Source organism: Chiroxiphia lanceolata, chromosome 3 (assembly GCF_009829145.1).
Source record: "Chiroxiphia lanceolata isolate bChiLan1 chromosome 3, bChiLan1.pri, whole genome shotgun sequence".
Classification (NCBI taxonomy): Eukaryota; Metazoa; Chordata; class Aves; order Passeriformes; family Pipridae; genus Chiroxiphia; species Chiroxiphia lanceolata.
This window is the reverse complement of record NC_045639.1, coordinates 17,052,490-17,073,213: the sequence shown is the minus strand read 5'-3', so window position 1 is coordinate 17,073,213 and position 20,724 is coordinate 17,052,490. Positions and strand designations below refer to the sequence as shown.

General features: G+C 44.4%; 1 protein-coding gene across 2 annotated transcripts; it reads left to right on the top strand.

Annotated features, from left to right (window-relative positions):
• The first annotated feature begins 516 nt into the window (after positions 1 to 516).
• On the top strand, positions 517 to 18,938 carry PSEN2 (presenilin 2). Of its 2 annotated transcripts, none has more exons than XM_032683226.1 (11): positions 517 to 593; positions 5,816 to 6,012; positions 6,769 to 6,998; positions 8,004 to 8,145; positions 8,992 to 9,059; positions 9,860 to 10,080; positions 10,939 to 11,037; positions 12,804 to 12,881; positions 13,889 to 14,008; positions 14,520 to 14,638; positions 16,537 to 18,938. In XM_032683226.1, exons 2-11 carry the CDS (start codon positions 5,869 to 5,871, stop codon positions 16,690 to 16,692), a joined length of 1,377 nt encoding a protein of 458 aa, XP_032539117.1. In that variant the 5' UTR covers positions 517 to 593; positions 5,816 to 5,868; the 3' UTR covers positions 16,693 to 18,938. The 2 variants fall into 2 exon arrangements, with proteins under 2 accessions (XP_032539117.1, XP_032539118.1); XM_032683227.1 differs by lacking the exon at positions 517 to 593 and adding an exon at positions 4,871 to 4,893.
• The last annotated feature ends 1,786 nt before the right edge of the window (positions 18,939 to 20,724 follow it).

The window sequence follows — 20,724 nt, the reverse complement described above, 5'->3', positions numbered from 1 at the left end:
AAGGGACCCTACAAGAAGGGCATAGAGGGACTTTATACAAGAGCATGTAGTGATGGCACAAGGGGGAATGGATTCAAACTCAAAGAGGGCAGGTTTAGATTAGATATTAGGAGGAAGTTTTTTGCTGTGAGGGTGATGAGGCACTGGAACAGGTTGCCTAGAGAAGCTGTGGTTGCTCCATCCCTGGAAGCGTTGAACTGTTGGATGGGGTTTAGAGCAACTTGGCCTGGCGGAAGATGGCCCTTCCGATGACAGTGGGGGTTGGAACCTTTAAGGTCCCTTCCAAGCCAAACCATTCTAGCACTCCCTGCGACCCGAAGCCCGGGCACCGCCCGCATCCTCCCCACTATGGCGGCCCCGCCGCCGCCTCACACACCGCCTCCCCGGCCCGCGAGAGCCGCCTTCCTATTGGCCGACCCTCTTCCCGTTCTCCTCTTCTATTGGAGGAGAGCGGCTCGTAGGCGGGGACACCCGCGGAACGACAGCCTCGTCGACCAATGGGCGGGCGAGGCCGTCCCTCCCGGCTGGCGCCGGGGCCGGGGCGCGGCGGAGCCAATGGGAGCGCCGGGGAGCGCGCGCCGGGTCGGGAGCAGGTAAACAGCGGGGCCGGCGGGGGAAGTGGGTTCGGGATTGGGGTCGGGATGCGCCCCCGGGGGGATGTTACGGGCTGCGGCTGGGGCGGCACGGGCCGGGGCCTGTCGTTCGCGCGGGGTCTCGGGGTCGCCGCGTCTATCTTTGTGTGTGTATATACGTACATACGTATATTCTTTTTTGGGTGTGTATTTCATATATGTATATATAATATATATATATTTACGCTTGTGGTTTTGTACATACATGCGTAAAATACATGTCCATTTATTTCTCCTGGGCGGTGGCGTCCCTACCTGCCATCCCGGGTTTCGTTTGGAAGTGCCTCCGGCACACCTTCAGCGGCAGCAGCTTTTTAAGCCTTAGAAGGGACACCTGGGGAGAAAGAGCATCTACATGGGAGCAGGGTCTCCTCTGGCCTCCTGCAAAATCTCTACCTGGCGGGGGGGGTGTGGGGGCGGGGTGTTTGTTTTTTTTTTTTTTTATTTCTTTTAAATGTAGGTGTGTGTTGTCCCTGTCTCCGGCCGTGCGCTTGGATGAGCAGGGAAGCAGAGCCAGCCCCGGTGTGTCCCTGCGTGTCCTCTGCCAGCCAGCAGCCCGTGGTGGGCCTCGGGGGAAAGCAGGGGCACCCAGGCTCTGTGCCAGCCGGGTAGGACGCAGGAACTCAGCCCCAACACAGATGTCCTTGAGTGTCCCCAGTGTGTCACCTCCAGCACCTGCTGGCTCCGATGTCCCCGGCAGGATTAGGACCAACGTGAGGAGCTGCTCCTGCATGTGAAGTCTGACCCAGCCTTTGGGGTTTTGCTGGTGAAAGTGTGTCTGCAGGGCTGTGGTGCCTTTATACTGTGATGTGGAGTTGGCTGATAAGAGTACTTGGGCTCGATACTGGCAAAGAAAGTCTTCTGACCCTCTTGGGGAGGGTCTGATTTCACCTCTGCCGGCAAAATTGCCCTTTGGGGCTATGTGTTGTGTCTTTCCTGTGGGACAAAAGAAAGGAGCGTTCAGCTAAAATGGGGAAAGAAAGCTACAAATCTTTACAACCTCCCATACTATCTCCTGTGTTGTTATTGTTTGTGATCTGAGGCTGAAAGTGAGTGGTATTTTCAAGTTCTCTTTAAGCCACTGAGACAGTGTGTTCCAAGTCCCCTGTCATTTTAGCAGCATGCCTATTCTGGCTTTATTTATTGGCAAGAACCTGGTAATCTTTCCTCCCAATTTTGGCCCCACCACTTAGGATTTCTTAAGAGTTTTTTTTCTTCTCTTCATATCTACCAACAGCAGTGATTGCTAGAGCCAAAACTTGGGAGAACATCAAGCTGTCAGTGTCATCCCAAAGCTTTCTCTTGATCTAAATATAGCAAAGAAAAAACAATTCTCTTCATCTAATTGCCATGAAAGAGAACAATATTGTTTTCTTATATTGTATAAGCAGGAATTTTAACTCTTGAGTGGATAAGTGTTCTGAAAGCTATAGCAGCTGTTCTGTGCTGTATATTGTACTGGTATTATTTGTGACAGATGAAATGCAGAGCAAAGGATTTAGGTTGTTTGCATCATGAAAATAAAAGGCAAACTGAGGCTGCATCCTAACGTTAGTGTGAACTGGCCCAGTTTCATCAAAATCCACAAAGCTGATTTATCGCAGTTGAGGAAAGAGCTCCCTTGTACAAAGGACATGTGGAAGGGGAGAATTGGTGACTCCTGCTTTCCTTCAGGCTTCACAAGACTGCTATAAAGCAGGAGTAATTGTATTCCCACCTCGGCTACTCTGTTACATGCAGCACTTACTACTGACCTAGTTTTTGCCCTCTCTCATTTTTGCCACACAGTTTTGAGAGTTCGGTCTTTTGGCTCTTAAATGCTGTGTGATCTTTTGAATGGGATCTGGTGGTTTGAACCCATCTACAGAGGTGAAGAGGAAAACTTTGCCTGATACAACCTACTGGGTCAGCTTGATGATGTGCTGGCACATGTTGTTCAACTTCTTCCTTTAATGTATTTGGTAGACCATGCTCTAAAGCTTTCTGTGGATATAGATACAGCTCACATTTCCCCCCCACACTCCGGAAGTTCCTTATGCTGCCTCAGCCAGAAAGGAAGTGTGCTTGTCTCAGTGCTCCATGTTTTCCATTCCTGAACTGTTCTTTCCCTTTTTCAACTCAGCCTAGGAAACACAGCTAGTATGTACAGATGTATTTGCTGTGCATGAGTGGGTATAAAGGTTCCTGTGCTTTCTATTATGGGGTATCCAGCATAGTTTTGACAGGTAGAAGTCATCTCCTTGGGGCCTTTTTCCTTAGTTTAACTCGTGAAATGACATCAGAAAACAGTGTGGCTCTGTAACACCCCTTTCTTGGTTACCTGGTGCTCTGTGGCTCCTTTTCTGTTTGGCAAGCAAGCCCCAGGGCAGAAGCTTTATCTTCTTTTGCTCTGCTCAGCCCAAAGGGTGCTGTTGTGCTGGGTACATGTGTGAAAGTCACCAGGCTGGTCCTTCTTCCCCTGAAGGACAGACTGCTTAAACAAAAGCTCCCTCTGGAAGCCAGCACAGCCTTGGTGCCAGTTCAAAGTGCAGGTCTGATGAATGAACAGTGGCATTAGGCAAAATCCCTTCTGGGTCCATGGTGGGACAGAGGGGTAGGACCAGTGTTCCTGCCTCCATACACTGTATGTTCAAGGCTTCTGCTTAGCCAAGAGCCACACTGCCATAGGTGTTTCAGACCTGAGGTGAGGATGGGCTGCTTGTCTGGGAGCAGGCAGAAGGCTTGTCACCATAAGGCTTGACCCTACTGGAAGGGGGATGGCACGGTGCTCCCTTTTCCTTGCGTGGGCACTGCCACTCTGGGAGCCAGTCCTGCTGGGACCTCGCTCTGTGAAAGCAAAGGAAAATAGGTGCCTTACTATCTTTTCAAAAGTGCTAAAGAGCTGATGAGCACCTGGTGTTGGTACTAGAGAAGCAGAGGGTGGTGACGCGACCCCTTTGGCAGGACCACATATTTATGTCAGTTAAAGGCAGCTGTGAGTACAGAGTCTGAGGATTTGTGTGTTGAGGGCTGGTTGCCACAAGATCTCCTATAAAATTTTTGCGGTGTGTTTGTGTCAACCCTCACTGAAACCACAGCCTTGTAAATAAGGGACAGTAAAGCTGTGTTCAGGCCTGAATCTGCTTGTTGACCAGAAGTATCATTGCATCTTTGCATGTCCATATCCTTGTGGAGGGAGAATAGCAGAAAACGTCCTTAAAGTTGACTGTATTTCAATAGGAGATTATTTTTACCGTGCAATTATGAAAGTTAGTAATTGACACCGTCATTTTGCTATTGGTTTGACTCCTCCGGTGGGCATAACGAGGGTGTTGAAAGTAGGCTAATTGGCTGTCCCTTTTAATTCCTCTGCAGAATTTCTCTGTTCATGTAGCAAAAATTATTTCTTAAATACTGGGAGAAAAAGTTATTTAGTATTTTCATTGGGTTGTTAAAACCCAAATATTGGTCCCAAACTATCAGAGAGTAAGTCTTCATTTATTTGTCCCCTGGTCTCTGACATGGGTAGAAGGGTTTTAGAGTTAAATTCCATAGGTCACAGATCCTGTGGCACGCATAACTTACCCTGTTCCTGATCCAGAAGTATGTCATGACTGAATGACTTTATATATCCGACTTCTTTAAAGACCTAAATCCGATAACTGAACCAGTCTAGTATCCCAGCTGTAAACTGAGAGCCCTCATGTGCTTAGCTGGAAGAGTGTGTTAAGCACCCAGAGGGGAGATTTTGGTCTCTGTGAGAAATAAGCCCACAAATGCAAGTGTTAAGCAGCTCACTCAGTAAGAACACAGGATTGCTATGAAGCTGACAGGCCCCTTGTGAGGGCTAGCCCTGCATTTATTTCCCACAACTTTACCACTTTTATCATCAAAAGAGGAACAAAATTATATGGAAAAGCAAGAGAAGGCAGGGGAGGAGCAGATGTCTGCAAAATGTTTCACTTGGGTAGATTGAGTTGATGTTCTAAAATTTCCTGAGGGTGCCAGATGTGTTGAGGAGGCTGTGAAAGAAAGGGGGATCTTCCACTCCTCCCTCTTTCCTTCCTTGAAAGCAAATTTCAGTTTCTTTAGTGAGAAGCAAGAATATCTCACAGATCTTCAGAGTACCCATGCTGACCTCTCAAGCCAGCTGGTAGACAGCAGATTGTGATGGTTGGACTATAAACGCGTGATTCAGATTTAAGTGACTGCGTCCAAATCACGTGACTTCTTCAGCTTCCTCTTCTGAGTTGGATCTATCTCCTGAGACACATGAGCTTGGGTAAAGTACTGTAGAGGGGAGGTGTTTTCTTGCAGATATTACAGCTCAGAATGTATTAGAGGTATGGTTTTGCTTATGGATGGGTGGCTGAGAATCAGAAGGTGACTTAATTACTTCAGTTGTTTTGTTAAGCTGACTTAATAAATGCTAAAAAGAATTTTCCTATCATTTGTCTCTAAAGCTTCCTGAAACCCTGACTTTAAGGCTGTTCTGCAGTATCCAGGGCAGTGTACCTTCTCCCTCTGGTGTTTAGAAAGGAGAGCTGTTTTTTCTTTTCTGCACTGTGTCACTGCTTTGCCTGCTTTTCTGCACAGCCATAGGTGAAAAGAGGCCAAACATTTCTACTCCCCACTTTTATACTCCAAGTTTTTGCCCATCCAAATAATTTTGCTTTTAATCACAAGACAAAAAACCCAAAAGTGGCTCTCCTAAGGAAACAGATCTTTTCCTTACTACACAAACCTCTCCTTGTCCGTGGGCAAAGAGAAGAACTGCTTATAAAATTCATCTGGTTAATAAACAGTCATAGCAGGGAAGACAGCACGTAACTCCTGATTAGTGGCTTATGTAAAGCTGAGGCTCCAGGTTCCTAAGAAAGTTCTGCTACTTGCCGATGCTTGCAGAGTGTTGTGTAAGAGCTGAGCTCTCTTAGCTTTCTATCAGGCAGCCAGCATTTGAGCAAAGCTTTGTTTGACCTGTGCAAAATAAACACTGAGTGCTGAGAAACCTCCTGTGTGGAAGGCAAGGTGTACTGGTAGGAATGGATTGTCATGGCTGGGGTGATGGCAGACTAAATCAGCTAGGAGAAGATGGAGTTACGTGGGGTGCTGTGGCCTCCCTGCTGAAATTGTGCCTCCTTTTCAGACTTCCATTGTTTGCACTGTGGTGTTCACTGTTTTCTTTGCTCTGCTTGTCCCTTCAGCCTTGAGTAGTGCTTGGCTGTGCCCCTCCTGAGTGCTCCATAGGAAAGCGGCGATGATCACATTCATGAACAATTCGGACAGTGAGGAGGAGCCCTGCAATGAGAGAACATCCCTGATGTCTGCAGAGAGCCCTCCAGTACCCTCCTACCAGGATGGCCTGCAAGCCTCGGAAGCAGGGGAAGTGCAGGCACACAGGGTAGGTGTGCATCCATCCTGGGGAGTGAGGACATGGGGTGTGATGACAGATGTAGTCCTGCTACCCCTCAATCCCTCCTGGCAGACTGGCTTCTAGGATTGGCTTTGGCCAGTGTTGTTTCCCTGGTGTCACTCTCAGCCAGCAGCAGCAGCACTGCTGCTGTTCCCATTTCCTCCACTATGACTTTTCCCCCATTTTTATCTCCATATATCCTCCTCCCTTTTCCTTCCTTTTGGTAAAGATACAGGCTTTTAATCAGGACCTGATGCACATATGAGTCTTGCAGGATATCCTTTTTAGCCTTCTTGTTTTGCCAGACACCTTTTTCTGCTCTAGTCTGATGCAGCTAATGAATAGAATCTAGTCCAGCTGCCAGCAAAACAGCAGGGTAAAGCAAGCGCAGCATTGCTGGCGGGGGGAGGAAATTGTCAAGCTTATGCCACCTCAGATGACATTTCTTCTGTCTCAGCTCTGGGCATCTTGCCCTTCGTGTGCATGTGTCCCTCTATATATTTGCACTTGAAGAGGCCCTTAGATATTCATGGTTTTGGTTTAAAAACTCCGCTGCAACCTGTTTGCAATGAAATTTCTATTGTATTGTTGATTTGGTATTTTATAACTAGTTGGTACTAGGTTCTATTAGGACTCAGTTGGTATACTGTGGTGGCCTACAGCAGCCTCATAAGATATGACGGAATAAAGCTTTGAACACAGAGAAAATAAGCATCTTATATGTTTGCTAATGTTTCTTTTCAGAAGAGGCGAGCAGGTAGCAGCCGTAGCCCAAACAATATTACGAGTGGAGAAATGTCTGGCTCGGGTGTTCCAGTGAGAGAAAGCGCCCCGGAAAATGAAGAGGAGGAACTGACTCTGAAATATGGAGCAAAGCATGTAATCATGCTCTTTGTGCCTGTCACCCTTTGTATGATTGTTGTCGTCGCCACCATAAAGTCAGTGCGCTTCTATACGGAGAAAAACGGGCAGCTGTAAGTGGGGTCTGTAAACAGCCTCTGAGTAACGTGGGACCCCCAGCTTCACACACACCTCTGTGCACACGCGTCTGTGCACGCATAGCGCTCCCTTGGCAGGCTGGGAGAACCTTTACACAGGCAAAGGTGGCTCTATAAACGTACAGAGAGCTTACTAAAGTATGCTGCGTTCACCTGTGTAAGTTTTTCCCGTACCTGCATTAACAGCGACTCGTTAGCACTGTCTTAGGGTGCCCTGAGCGAGGCCTGTGAGCAGCGTGATAGCAGAGCTGCTTCGTTCTGCAGCATAGAAGGCCTGGGCTGAACTCCTAGGCTGTTCACTCACTAGCTGGCAGCAATCAGGGAATAGCATGTTCATTTGGATGAGTGTCTCATTTCCTGGTGATATTTCTGGTTCCTGAAGACTCATGGTGTGGATACATAATTCCATCCAGCTCTTGCTGACTGTCTCTGACTCCTAGGGCCTGTCTCTTGGGGCTCTAACTGTGCTTCACACATTAAGTGGAGAAACAGGGACTGTGATCCCTTGAACTGAACCAAAGGAAACAAAACAGGGTGGCGGGAAGGGGTGCAGGGTGATGAGTGGAGTAAAAGAGTCCAAGACTCTCCTACCAAGTGTGGAAAGAAAAGGTGTCCCCCCTTTCAGAACAGCACCTGGGATATATCCTCCTAATTATCACGGAGAGGATCCAGAGCATGCAATAAAAATTCATGGCCTGGAGAGCAGTTACTAAACTAAAGTCATTTATACTCTAGGCCTTTTTGTTTTGAGCTCTGCCAGCCACAGCTTCTCTGTAGGAATGTGGTTTTGATAGAGACCACTAATCTTTAGTTGATAATTAAACTTGAGCCCAGCCCCTTCAGAGGCTACATCTCGTTTTTGCTGTCCTTGATAGTCCTGCCTCCCTTTCTTTCCCACACACAGAGAGGTCTGGTTTTATCTGGGGTGGTTAGTTAGAAGAGAATATATACACTTTACGTGGCTTTTGCTTTCTCCTGCAGGATCTACACCCCTTTCAGTGAGGATACCCCGTCTGTGGGCCAGCGCCTCTTGAACTCGGTGTTGAACACTATCATAATGATCAGTGTCATCATTGTAATGACTGTGTTCCTAGTTCTGCTCTATAAATATCGCTGCTACAAGGTAAAGTGTTCATGACAGAGCCTTTTTCACCTATTCCTGAGCTTGAGTTCAAGTGGGCCTTGCGTGTCAGTGAGAAATATAGGCACTGCACTGGCGAATCCACATCTTAGTCATAGCAGGTATCAAATTGAAGCCTTTGTCAGTGGTGGTAGAGCTGTGCCCCTGCATGTGCGCTGCTGTTATTTAGTCACTAGTGGCAGCCTCTTAAAAACGAGGCCTTCTGCTTTGTGTTACTTGGGTCTGAGTTTTCTCCATCTGATCCAAGGGTTTTGCCATTTGTACTTATTGGCTAAGTTGTACCATTTGCTGTGAATGCCTTCTCTTAAGACATTTCAGACAGCCTTTGTGGGAACTGATATTATTCCTGCCTGTAGCAGCTCCGGTGGAAGAGCACTAGAGTTGGAGGGAAAGGCACATTCAGGTTCTGTAGTGCCCAGGGAATAGGTGGTACCAGCCCAGCATTTAAGCTCTGGCCATTCCTGCTTTGTAAACTTGTCCCAAAGATGAATTTATTTTACAGCCTTGGGTAAACCGCTCATCCTCCCCATCAAGCAGAGAGAATGTGCTCACCTAAGCTAGGAGCAAGTATGGATACCCATGGAAATGCATAGGAAAGAGACAAAAAAACCCAAACCAGCAAAACCACTAAGACACAGAATATGAAGTGAAAGAGTTTGGGAGAACCAGGAGGAACTGACTGTCCCTCTCCTCCCTGACTGACCATGGGAAAGGCAGGGTCTTTGGACATGGGAGCAGGAGTGCAGAAGGAGACTGTCAGGCTGCAGTACTGTGACCTGTGCAGGGGTAACAGCCCCTACAATCACTGTCTCTTCTTGCCCTTGACAGTTCATCCATGGCTGGCTGATCCTGTCCTCTTTGATGCTGCTCTTCCTCTTTACCTACATATATCTTGGGTAAGTGGGAATGGTGCAGGTAACCTCTCAGTTCAGGGCTCCTCTACCTTTTTGCAGGAAGTCCCCAGCTTGAACAAGGAAAGAAATGTCTCTCCTTCTCCAAATGGAGGTTTTAGGACTGTTAGAATCAGATAGCTTTCTTTTTTAAAAAATGAAAAATTAGGTATTTATTAGGCAATGCCTGATTTTACAGTACCTACTGTAAAAAAATCACTGGGAAGTGATACTGTGAGCATGAAATGAACAGGATGAACATTTTGGTACAGAGGCCCTGAATTATACAGTGAGAAGCAAATGGAGATGAACTTCATGTGCCGAGTTGCTTCTCTGATTTGTCTTGCCTTTTTCTTAGACTACATTGTTTCAAGCTCATTCCCTTGGCTCCCAGCTCAGACTTTTAACTTGTGGGTGACACTTCATCTTTAATTGTGAGCATCATGCATCTGGTGGGTTGACACTTATGTGACTTCTTTGGTGTAGAGAGTCATGTAGCTGCAGGCCAGCGTTCAGTTAAAACTTGAAATCCTGCCTGATCAAATCCTTGGAATCGCTGTCGAACTTGGGACTAGGGCAGTGTGGTGCTTGTCTGCACACACAAGGTGTCCATCTCATGCAGGAGGAACAGAGAACTCAGAGCAGCAACTGGCCACAGGGCAGGTTCCCCTTTCATGATTGAGAGTTGCTTCTAGTCTGCTTCCTCCTGGTGTAGTTGGGGGCTTCTTTGTTTAACTGCAGATAGTAGGATGCTTTACATGTCAGTTGCTTTTATTGCTTAGCTAAATTTTCTTGTTGTGTTTCAGTGAAGTATTGAAGACCTACAATGTGGCCATGGATTACCCCACTCTGTTCTTAGTCATCTGGAATTTTGGAGCTGTTGGAATGATTTGCATCCACTGGAAAGGTCCCTTGCAGCTCCAGCAAGCATATCTCATTATGATCAGTGCTCTAATGGCATTGGTTTTCATTAAATATCTACCTGAGTGGTCAGCATGGGTGATTCTAGGTGCAATCTCCATCTATGGTAAGTCTGGGTTGTGACTCTCAAGGTGTGGCTCCTGGAAAGGTCACTCTGAAGCAATCTCAGGACTGTGGATGTCATTGAAAAACAGCTTTATGGTGCTACCAGCTTTAGAAAGAGGCAAATGGGCAATTAAGTGGACTCCCTAGTTTGTCTCTTGCTAACTTGGCTGTGTAGGTAGTGTACTCCTATCATGTCTTTCAAAGTGGATCACCAAGTCAGGGAAGTACTGAACCACACCTAACTGCATGGTAGGGGTGGTTGGATTTTTATCAGTAGCAACCTGATAGTCTTGCAGGTTTTATTTACTGTTATTGAGGGATCGGAGATTTTGGTATGAGGTATAAGTTTCAAGAGAACCTGCAGAACAAGAGGGATCCAGGAAGTAACATTCAGATTGGGGCAGAGCTCTGATGGAGGAGAGAGAGTAGGCAAAGAGGTACTGGACCAAAGGCCTTCATTCGTGTGATACTCAGAGCCAGTGTATGTAGTCATGGATTGTGGAATGTGAACAAAGTACCCCCACTCCTCCTCCTCTAATTAAATTTAAAACCTCAATGAAATGCTGTCATCTGCTTTCAAAGAAATAATGTGATATTCTCAAGAGGCTTTTTATAGTATTAGCACAATGAAAACTCCTATTATTACATAAAGGTTTGGAGATGGTATTTTAAGTGCACAACATTTTCAGGGACTAGAACAGCTAGAGCTATGCAAAGTGGTGGAAACTGCCATTCAGGAAATCATCCAGTTAATATTGATATATGTTATTTTGAGGGGAGAATGCCTTTTTAAATATAAAGAATGTAAAATATATATGATAGTTTAGGATAAGATTGACTGGCCTTTTTCTTTTTGCAGATCTGATGGCTGTTCTCTGTCCCAAGGGGCCACTGAGAATGCTGGTAGAAACTGCACAGGAGAGAAATGAGCCAATTTTCCCTGCATTAATATATTCCTGTGAGTAAGATTAGAGTGTTAATGTTTTTAACCAGATTAAACTCTATTAAACTATTTCTCTGTCAAACCAAAGAGCACTATTTTAGTGACTTCCTTGCCCTAAGATTGGTACACATTTATATTTTGGAACAGACCATTTTAGAAGGCCTTGTTTATCAGTTACAATGGTGCCAACTGTAATTAGCCAAAGGAAGCCCACATTTGCCTTGTGGAGCTGAAATGTTCAGAAGATTCATCCTTTAATGAATACAGTGCAGAACATGCCCCTTTTTTCTGCATACAAAAACGTGTACGGTGGGCAGTTGTGTTTGCAAGGTTCTGTGGTTAGGTGAAGCTAACTCAATAACTTATGCCTTGTGGGTAAGCTTTACAGACACACGTTAAACATGTGATGAGGCTCCATTCTTCCTGCATTCCCCTCTTGCCCTGTGTCCTGTACACATGGTAGCGCTTAGAATGTCTTTGCTTCATTGTTAGTTATGTGGCTGCTTTGCAAAGGGCTCTGTTCAGGTATTGCTTTGCAGACAAAATCACTTGTCTCTTCCCTGGTTTTCTGGAGCTGTTTAACTACCACAGTGTCTGGTGCCCTCATCCACAAAGGTATATATGTGCTTAAGGTTAAGGTAGTCAATGCAGGAGACTCAATGCTCGTTGGACGTGGACTCAGGTGCTTCGTGGACCTCAGTGACTTTTCATTACATCACTTGTAAGATGAATGAGTGTTTCCATGTTCAGTGCTAAGCTGAGGATGTCTACAACCTGATTGATTTTTTTTTCCCCAAGCATTTAATGTTATATAAATGCTTTTATGTGTTCCAAGGAGAGCCTCAGCTGCCCTCCCTTTTACTGGAGATTGTTATACTGACCTCAAGATGAAGTCTTTCACATGCTTTAGTGAACAAACAAAGAGTTTCTCTAAAGGAGAATGCAGTTCAGCAAATCATAAATACTGAATGAGAAGTTCTTGTGCAGAACATCAGTGTCTCCCTTGCAAGACCACATTCTGTGGCTCCCTCTAGATGCAAAAGCATCACCTTGGCTGAGCTTGTAGCGGAAAAGCAGGCACTGTGTTTGCCTTGGCTTAATTTGTTTGGTTTAGCTTCTATAAAAACAGGAAGACTGATGCACACTTAAATAAACAGATAATTTGAGTTTCCTTCCACTGATTTCGGAATGGTTTGTATTCCTTTTTAATTTAGGGATCCATCTCAAGAATAAACTCCCAAGCGTCCTTCAGTTGTTATTGGAACCAAAACAGAAATAGGCAATATTTGACAGGATGGAAACAAAACAAACAGGCAGAGAGAAAACTAGCACTGTGACAACTCCTGCATATCCCTCACTTGTGTGCTGTACCTCTAGCAGAACATGAGTAAGCTGTTAAGTTAACCTCTGGTTACCTTTTGTACTACCATCATTTCCCGGGAAAATCTGTCCTCTGAAGAGAAAAACCAGAAACCCAGAAGAAAACAAAGGAGATGAAGACCCTAGTTCTGGAATTTTGCTTTCCTTAGCCTACAGAGAAGACTATACTGACTCTTAGCTATTTGTGCTCTGGGACCTTCTTAAAAACTGAATGGATGCATTACCTTCTTTTTCTCCCACCTTGCCTTCTCAGTGCCTGAGGAAACCAGCTAAGAGTGAGTGTTTTAAAAGCATTTACAAGGACAAAGACTGGTATTTTTAGGGACAGCTAAATACTTATTTCCTCTGGGCTATAGTGACCAATGATTTATGCAGCTGATTACTTTCTCTCTTTCTTCTAGCTGCTATGATGTGGACAGTTGGAATGGCAAAGCCAGACACAGCAGCAAGAGGATCAAGTCAGCAGACATGGGATACAGGTTCGTTTGCATGTCCCTCTCCTATACAGAGCACTACCCCATGGAAATAATGTCTGTGTTTGAGACTGCAAGTAAAAGTAAGGCCCTGAATCCTCACAGATGCGTTTTTTTCAGTGTTGTTAATTGCAGAACTTCAGAGATGACAGTACCTTTTAATGTTAAAGCAATAAATGTATGCAAAGGTTTGATAAATGAACATGCCACTTATTTCAGGATAAAGCAGCCAACAAACTAAGCAATGGCAAGGCCACAATCCTGCTTTGAAACTGGGCCCAGAGCAGGTGCAAACTACATGCTGAGGTGTACAGAAAACCTCTGTGGCAGCAGCAGCATCCTGTCAGACTGATGTGGACTGGAGAGTTTGTATGAGCTTCTGAAAAATAAGAACTGTCAGGTAGAATCATGGATCTCAGCCTGGCTGCTTCCAAAAGCACTATCAAGAGCTCTGTCAGATGTGTTTTAAAGGGGGGAGGGGAATTAAATCTGTGAACAATGAAATGTGTCTGCTTTTTATATGTGAATATAAATGTCAATGTGATCAGGGCAGGACTTTTCCTCATAAATGGCAGTCCTCTTAGTCATCCATTTTTGTCATATGGCCAGTTAGGGAATACCTGAGCACCTCCACCCCAAAGGTATAACAATGTGGGAATGCATATTAACTTTACTTGGCTTTACTTGTCATTGTAGCCTGTGCAGGGCAATGCTTAGGTCTGTGTACGTGCTCGCTTTGTAACCCATTGAACTTCTGGGTGGCTGCCAAAGCAGCTGTGAACACATACCCTTCCAACTGTTACAAATAATAGCCTGTTTTCTTCAAAGCCACTTAATGTCTCTGCTTGAACTGGTTGTGATGATCATACCTCCAAGAAACAAAGGGCTTATCCATTCCAGGGCAGCTTCACAGAAGTGTGGATTTCATCTACTAAAACAAGTTATAAATGTAGCTACCTCTTGTGTTTCTTCTTGTTGGTATGCTCTTCTTGGCCTGTTTTTGTGGAACCAAGCTGAGGATGGGAGAGAACACCACAGGAGCCCTTCACATGCAGACTCTCAGATGTCAGAGACAAGGAGTCCTGTTCCAACCCGCCCCGTCACTTCTTTAGAGGAGCTCGAGGAGGAGGAAAGTAAGGGAAGCTTTATACCTTGTTTTCAGTCTAGTCAGAGCCTGACATTTATACTCTTTGTGGTTAGTGCTCTCTTACCCAGTTTGGACTAATGACAGTTAATTTGAAGAGCTGTGACTTGTTTGAACAACAAAGATCTTGAGTCTGACTGTGTATTACTTCTTGCTGCTGCAGAATCTGTTCTGGGATTGTAGTTCCAATGACATCTCTTGCCTATGTGTACAATTTGAACAGTTCCTTCTTCCCCTTGCCTCCTGTCCCTCTCTGTCCTTGTGCTTCCTCAGGCAGTACATTATAACGCAGCCCAGGGAAGCACCTCAGAGAACGAGGCTGAGGAAAAACAGCGGGAGGTGGGGCTGGAAGTCTCAGCCTCCTCTGAAATGTGTGGGTCCAGGCTGGTAGCCAGGACTAGGAACCTTCACCTGCTTTCCAGGGGACAAGAATTTGTTCCAGAGGAAGCAAAACAGGAGGCTCAAAATTAATACTTGTTTTCTTTTTCCACTTCTTTCAGGGGGCGTGAAGCTGGGCCTTGGAGACTTCATATTTTACAGTGTGCTTGTTGGGAAAGCAGCCGCCACAGCTAGTGGAGACTGGAATACTACGCTCGCCTGCTTTGTAGCCATTCTCATAGTAAGTGAGCAGGCTTTTAAAAGCTCTGTTACACCCTGTTTAGCACAGGAGTGTTGCCAGAAGTACCAGCAGCTGAGCACTGCTAAATCACTGCAGGTAACATGCTAGATATTTAGGAGAAACCATCCAGTGCTCTGTGTATAAAGACAGGCTTTAAACAGCCACTGAAGCTGAACGATACAGACTCATCAGAGCAGAGCCAAGTGATGAAGGGGGTGAAACAGCCCCAGGAAAAGCAGTTGCAGCTGAACTGTTGGTGTGTTTGCTTCAGCATTAAACAATTGGGGACTTTTATCAGCCACAGGAATCAATATTACAAACACTACATTGATTAGCAAATGTAGTTGAAAAGGTTAACTCCCTTGTGCTAAAGGGAGCTGCTAGTAAGAGGATGAAGATCTATCTTACTCTAGTATTTGGGCTGGAAAAAATGGAAAGGAAGAAGACTTAAATCTATGGAAATTATCAGTAAAAGCAGAGGACGAACATACTGTAACTGCTAAAGGAGTAGGTCCTGCCAGGTCTAATGACCACACACTGTCAAGCTTTCACCTAGGTAGAAAATGATTACTATGCACTTGCTGTTTAATCAGCATCCTCATGGAAACTAACAATGAGAAAGGTGGGATTTTTAGAATGTAAGAGAAAATCAATTATCTTGTCTTTCTCGGGCTGCTGTTTCCCCAGTAAGATCCTAAGGATAGTGAAAGTGACTTTCACTTGTGAAGACTGTGGATCAAAAAGCCTGAGAGCTAGAAATGAGGTACCTTAAATAAAGTGTGTTGAGTGTAGCTTTCCTACCCCACAGGTCAGAGAAACCTATAGGATCACCTACCTCCATATCCTGGGGTCCAGCACTGGGGAAATGTTCTTGCTTGTCTGTCCATGAGGCCAAATGCCCCAGTCTGTGTCTTTTACAGCGCTGTTAAAATTCGTTCTGTCTCCTTTTGCCGTTTCATAATCTTGCTGCTGTGTGGCTTTCTGGTTCCCCAAAAATGTCCCTCAAGTGCCCCAGCAGTAAGCACATCTTTAAAGGTAGATATGAACTGAGGAGCAGATGTAGGCCAGATATGTTCCCTAAGAGTATAAGAACAGAGCCACAGGCTCAGGTGGATTGTAAACAAACTTGTGGCCTATAAACAGTTATAAAAAATGATTAGAAAATCCTGTCTGCTGATCTTTAGCTAGTGGGTGTTTTTGGAGCCTAGTGTCTTTGAAGGTTTGTCATCATGGAGGAATTAAAAAGGGCTTTGGTGAGAGAAGGAATTGATATCTAAATGCACTAAGCCTTACTGTCTACCCAGAATGTACAGCAGCTTCCATACATGCTCCAGAAAACAGAGCTTGGTCTTCTATCCAGATTAAACTACAATTCACCTATCCTAGTAAGCAATCCAGTCAAAAGAACAGCAGTGGATATTTGGGTTGGTTTGGTTTATTTTGTTTTTCTTTCTTTTTTTACGCCAAGAGACCTCGTAAACTGGGAAGATGTTATAAGCACATCCTGCTGTGTATTAGAGTCCTTCAGTCTGCAGTTTAGCAGGATTTAAGTGCTTTTGTCTGCTGAGTCAGTACTTCATACATAATGGCACAGAACAAAAGCAAAATAATCTGTAAATAAGTTAACCTCTTGGGGTCAGCTGTATGTCAACATTGGCTGTTTATACCACTGTCTCAGCAGAGAGATGTGCTCAAGATTGCTGAGGAAAAACCTGGCCAACCTGTGTAAAAGATGAAGCTGTGAGCAAATATACATCATACCACTGGTAGCTCAGGCAGGCTCCAGTGCTGTACAGTGCACGTAGCTGATTATCTGTATATTGGGTTGTTGGTGGCAGATACGTTTCTGGTCATCTTACTGTATGTCCTTGTGTTTTTTATTTTCTTTTTTCTTACAGGGTTTATGCTTAACACTTTTATTACTGGCTGTTTTTAAGAAGGCACTGCCTGCTCTTCCCATCTCCATCACCTTTGGCTTGATCTTTTACTTCTCGACAGACAACCTTGTACGACCATTCATGGACACCCTGGCCTCCCACCAGCTGTATATTTAGAAGAAGTGGGAGTTAGAGGATTCTTTTTCAAGCTTTGCTGTGAAGTATGGTACACTGTTTGGAATAGGTCATAAAGTTTTTACACGTAGTGCCATATATTTGTAAGGAAAACACTAATTCTGTGACATGCTGTGTACTAAAAATCTAATAGTTATCTGTTAAACTTGAGATTTTTCACAGGATTCTTGGTGAAAAGCCTGGCTCCTTGCTGATGTCAGAGTGTTACTTTTATGTTATTTGATGTGCACGGTGGCTGTTGTGAGCACAGAAACTTGTATGTAGAATGGGACACTAGAGAGGTGAGGGGTCTGATCTTCCAGAAGCTAAGGTGTTTTAGCCCTGGAATTGCAGACAGCTTTAACTGTGCTGTGGAATTTCTGAGTTTTCATACATTTGAGGTGTTGTGCAAACACGAGCTTGAAGTAATTAGAAAAGCAGAGCAGGCAACGTGCACAGAACAGAGCAGCGTGTGAGCACTAGAGAGCAGTGAGGCTGAACTCCGTAAGTTGGCTGCTGTGCACACGTGTTGAAATTGCCCCAAATGCCTATTTATTCTGACCTTAGTTAGACATAGCAAGCCATGATGGATCTAGACAGGGTGTCAGTGGTGGGATGCATCCCTCACTGCAGCCAACAGCTAATGGAGGCGGGGCTGCCCATTCCAGCACATCAGATCCTCAGCATGGGAAAACAGATACTTTTCTGCTCTCTCCTCCCAAGGTTTATTTTTTTTTTTTTAAATATTTTTCTGGGTCCATACTGGAATCCTCAAATTACCCTAAGGTGGAAATGACTGAACAACTCCAGTAAATCAGACCTGTAACTCATTGTGTGTGTTTCTGGTCTCATTTCTGTGCATTGTTGTAACTACTCCAAAGGAGGAATTACCTTCCCTTTATGAAGAGGTCCCTCTCTTACACTGATTGAGGCTTGGTTTGCCTAGGTTTTTGTACTGTTTAAAGACTTTTTTTTTCATTACAAGTTTGAAAATAGCTATTTACTGTCAAAGGGACTCTTTTGGAAATATCCTGTCATAGTTTGTATCAAAATATTGGGGTGCAAACTTTAATCTGCTGTTACATTACTTCTAGGAATAGTTACACACACTCAAGTGAGTTCATTAAAAAAATTGGTGCTTGGTGCCAGTAAAATATATATAGGTCTGACTTAACCTTTATGTTTTCTCCACCTTTGAAAATGACTTTATTCCTACTCTGAGAGTCAGTTTTTCAGTAATAGCCAAGTTCTGTGATTTTCTCCTTTCCTTTTTACTTGAGTGTTTGTTATGCAAACAAGCTTTTTTTTTCTTTGACAGCTGATCAATGTCAGAATATGTAACACAAGATTTTGTGAATAATGCAACGTCAGTGAGAGATGGAGAACTTCATCTCTGAAAAACTTTTTAGATAAGGCTTTGAATTACACATTTTTAATGTAGTAACTTTTTCTAATAAACTTGTTCCAGCTAATCTACTTTGATATTTAACAAGGACATCATGCAGGTGATTCAAACTGATTTTTAAGAAGGACGTAAGGGTTTTTACGAGTTGTGTGTGTGTGTCTCAGCCTGGACAATACGTAATTCTTCCTCTCTGTTAGTTTTCTGTCCTCATTTCCTACATTTGCAAAGTTTGGACTTAACAGCTGCAGACAGAGTTAACTATTACTAAAAGGTATTTCCTTTGGAAACGTAAATCAGTAGAGTTCTGTCTGCTGATTTTTAAGGTTTATGTGAGAGTTGTTTTTTCTATTTGTTTGTTTGTGTTTGTTCTTTTTAACTAAGTTATGGGGCCAAATTGGATTACAATCACTGGCAAACATGATTTCACTTTTTGCATTGCGTGGCGTAGAGAGGATGTGAAATATTTTTATGTGCTGGGAGAAATATCCTGCTTGGCTTATCAGGGTTGTAGCATATTGTTAGAAACAATTTATTTCTCTGAAAGCAGAGCTGATACTTGAAGGAAACTGGGAGGGGAACCTTCAAATATTGAAGGATCACTGCTGGAGCTGGTGGTTTTCTGCAGATATCTACTTGCCAAAGATTGGCCTTTCACTGAGCAATTCAAAAGGTAACCAAGCAAGAGATTCTGTCAGTGCAACAGAATGTATTGTCCTGGTGAGTGACAGCATGAATATAATGGAGTGCTTATAATTGTGTAGAAGTTCATATGTATTTACTACAAATATATATATGTGTGTGTTTGTGTGTGTATATACACAAATACATGCAAATTTTAAAATGACATTGAGTGATGTCTCTTCTCTGTGGACATTTTCACATGTGCCTAAAGCAAAGTTTTGTTGGTGATGTTAATGTTGTACAGCATGGCCTAAGCTGTGAAAATGGAGGGGGCAGGATTTACTTTACTTAGTAGTTGGCTGCTACATGAGATACTGACTCAGTGACCTGGCAACTTGAAGGAGGAAAACATTTGTCTGTCTGTTGTGTTCACTCACCAATTTCTTCTTGCTGCATGCTCTGGTGAACTGCAGTCTCTGTCACCCTGAAGAAATCCCAATACTACCACTGATGCACATCCCTGAAGAAGCACAGGTAGGCTGGGGTGATGCCCTTCTTGATGCTGGTGTCACTCAACAGCCTGAAGTCCTGTAGGAAGGGCCATGTGTTGGCATTTTCCTACATGATCCTGGTCACATTCCCTCCTCCTCTCCAGTCTAAAATGAGTGTTTCATTGCATCTAGTCTCAAATATAACTTAAGCATACACCAGTTTTTAAGATGAAGCCAAGTCCATGAACAGAAATGGTGCCTAATGCAAATCCCCAATGTAATTTTTCATTGCTGGGAGGTACATGGCCTCCTTGCAACATTTAGTGCCTTTGTTAGAAGTGTGTGCAATTGAACCACTTTGGCCTTTTCACCCTCTGAGCACGGAGTTGCTGCTTGTGCTTATTGCTGTGTTTTCTCTTGCCTCCAAAAGCAGCTTCACTATTGCTTTTGGTTTTGATTGTCCCAGGATTATTGTGTTTGAAGTGTCTGCAGTGCATCAAAGACTGGAGATATACTCTGCCCACAGAGGGTGCACAAGAAGCAGCACAGCCATAAAGAAAGTGTAAGAAACAAGATACTCCTTGCAGAACCATGCAGTTCTCATCGGCTACTCAAGGTCTCATTCATAAAACCTAACTTCAGGCTCTTAAGAGAAGGCCCTCAGAAGCTAATCTGTGGTAGAAATGTTGTCTCCTTCTGGTTCACAGAGAGAAAAGGACACATTTGCAGTACGAGGTGTTTCAGAAAGAGCTTTATAAACACTGGTGAAGCTGTGCCAACGAGGATTAGTAGATACAGCAAGGTCGTAGCACCTGTATATTACAGTCAGAAAAAGGAGCAGTGGTCTGCTCTCCCATACCTTCTTTGCACTGTTGCTAGTGGAGTATTCTCTGTGAGGCAGTCGGATGAAGTTAGATGGACCATCTGTCTGAGCAAATGGCACTCTCTGGTGGACTCTGGTGAAGAATATCTTGAGGCTCACTGTCCTTGCAAAAGTAGTTGGACTTCTCCCTGTTACTCCCAAACCAGTAAATTTCCCTGCTTCATTCTTGCCTTCGTAGGTACTTCTAGTCAATCACACTGTATTTGCTTTCCTATTCCTTGTAACTTGGGTTTTGGTTTAAATTGAATATATAGTTAGTTGTTTTCCTCAACCCGTGGGCTCCCCGTTTCTGCATCAGAGATGCTCCTTGGCAGCCACAGGAGGGCAGTAGGTCTATCTGGAGAAGTACCAGCCATTTTAAAGTACTCTGCTGTGTACCCCTTGTTTCTCAGTGAGGGTGAAAGCCCTGGAGTCCCCCTCGTGGCAGGAAAAACGTAGGCACCCCATAACCCAGCACGGCTGCAGTTTTGGCACAGCATGGGAAAGACTTTCAGAGAGAAGGAGCTCACGCTGTGCCAGAATCCATTTAAAAACAGCTGGTTTCAGTGTGGTGCCATGTTCAGCACTGCAGCTCTGGATGAGGTGCTGCTGCTACATTGCACACTCTATTTTGTTGGAGTTCCCTGTTTGTTTTT

Excerpts from the sequence above, each read along its gene's own strand:
- PSEN2 (XM_032683226.1), top strand. The coding sequence starts at position 5,869 with ATGATCACATTCATGAACAATTCGGACAGTGAGGAGGAGCCCTGCAAT. Across the intron at positions 6,013-6,768 it reads GGGAAGTGCAGGCACACAGG|AAGAGGCGAGCAGGTAGCAG; the intron begins GTAGGTGTGCAT and ends GTTTCTTTTCAG. Across the intron at positions 12,882-13,888 it reads TCAGCAGACATGGGATACAG|CTGAGGATGGGAGAGAACAC; the intron begins GTTCGTTTGCAT and ends TGTGGAACCAAG.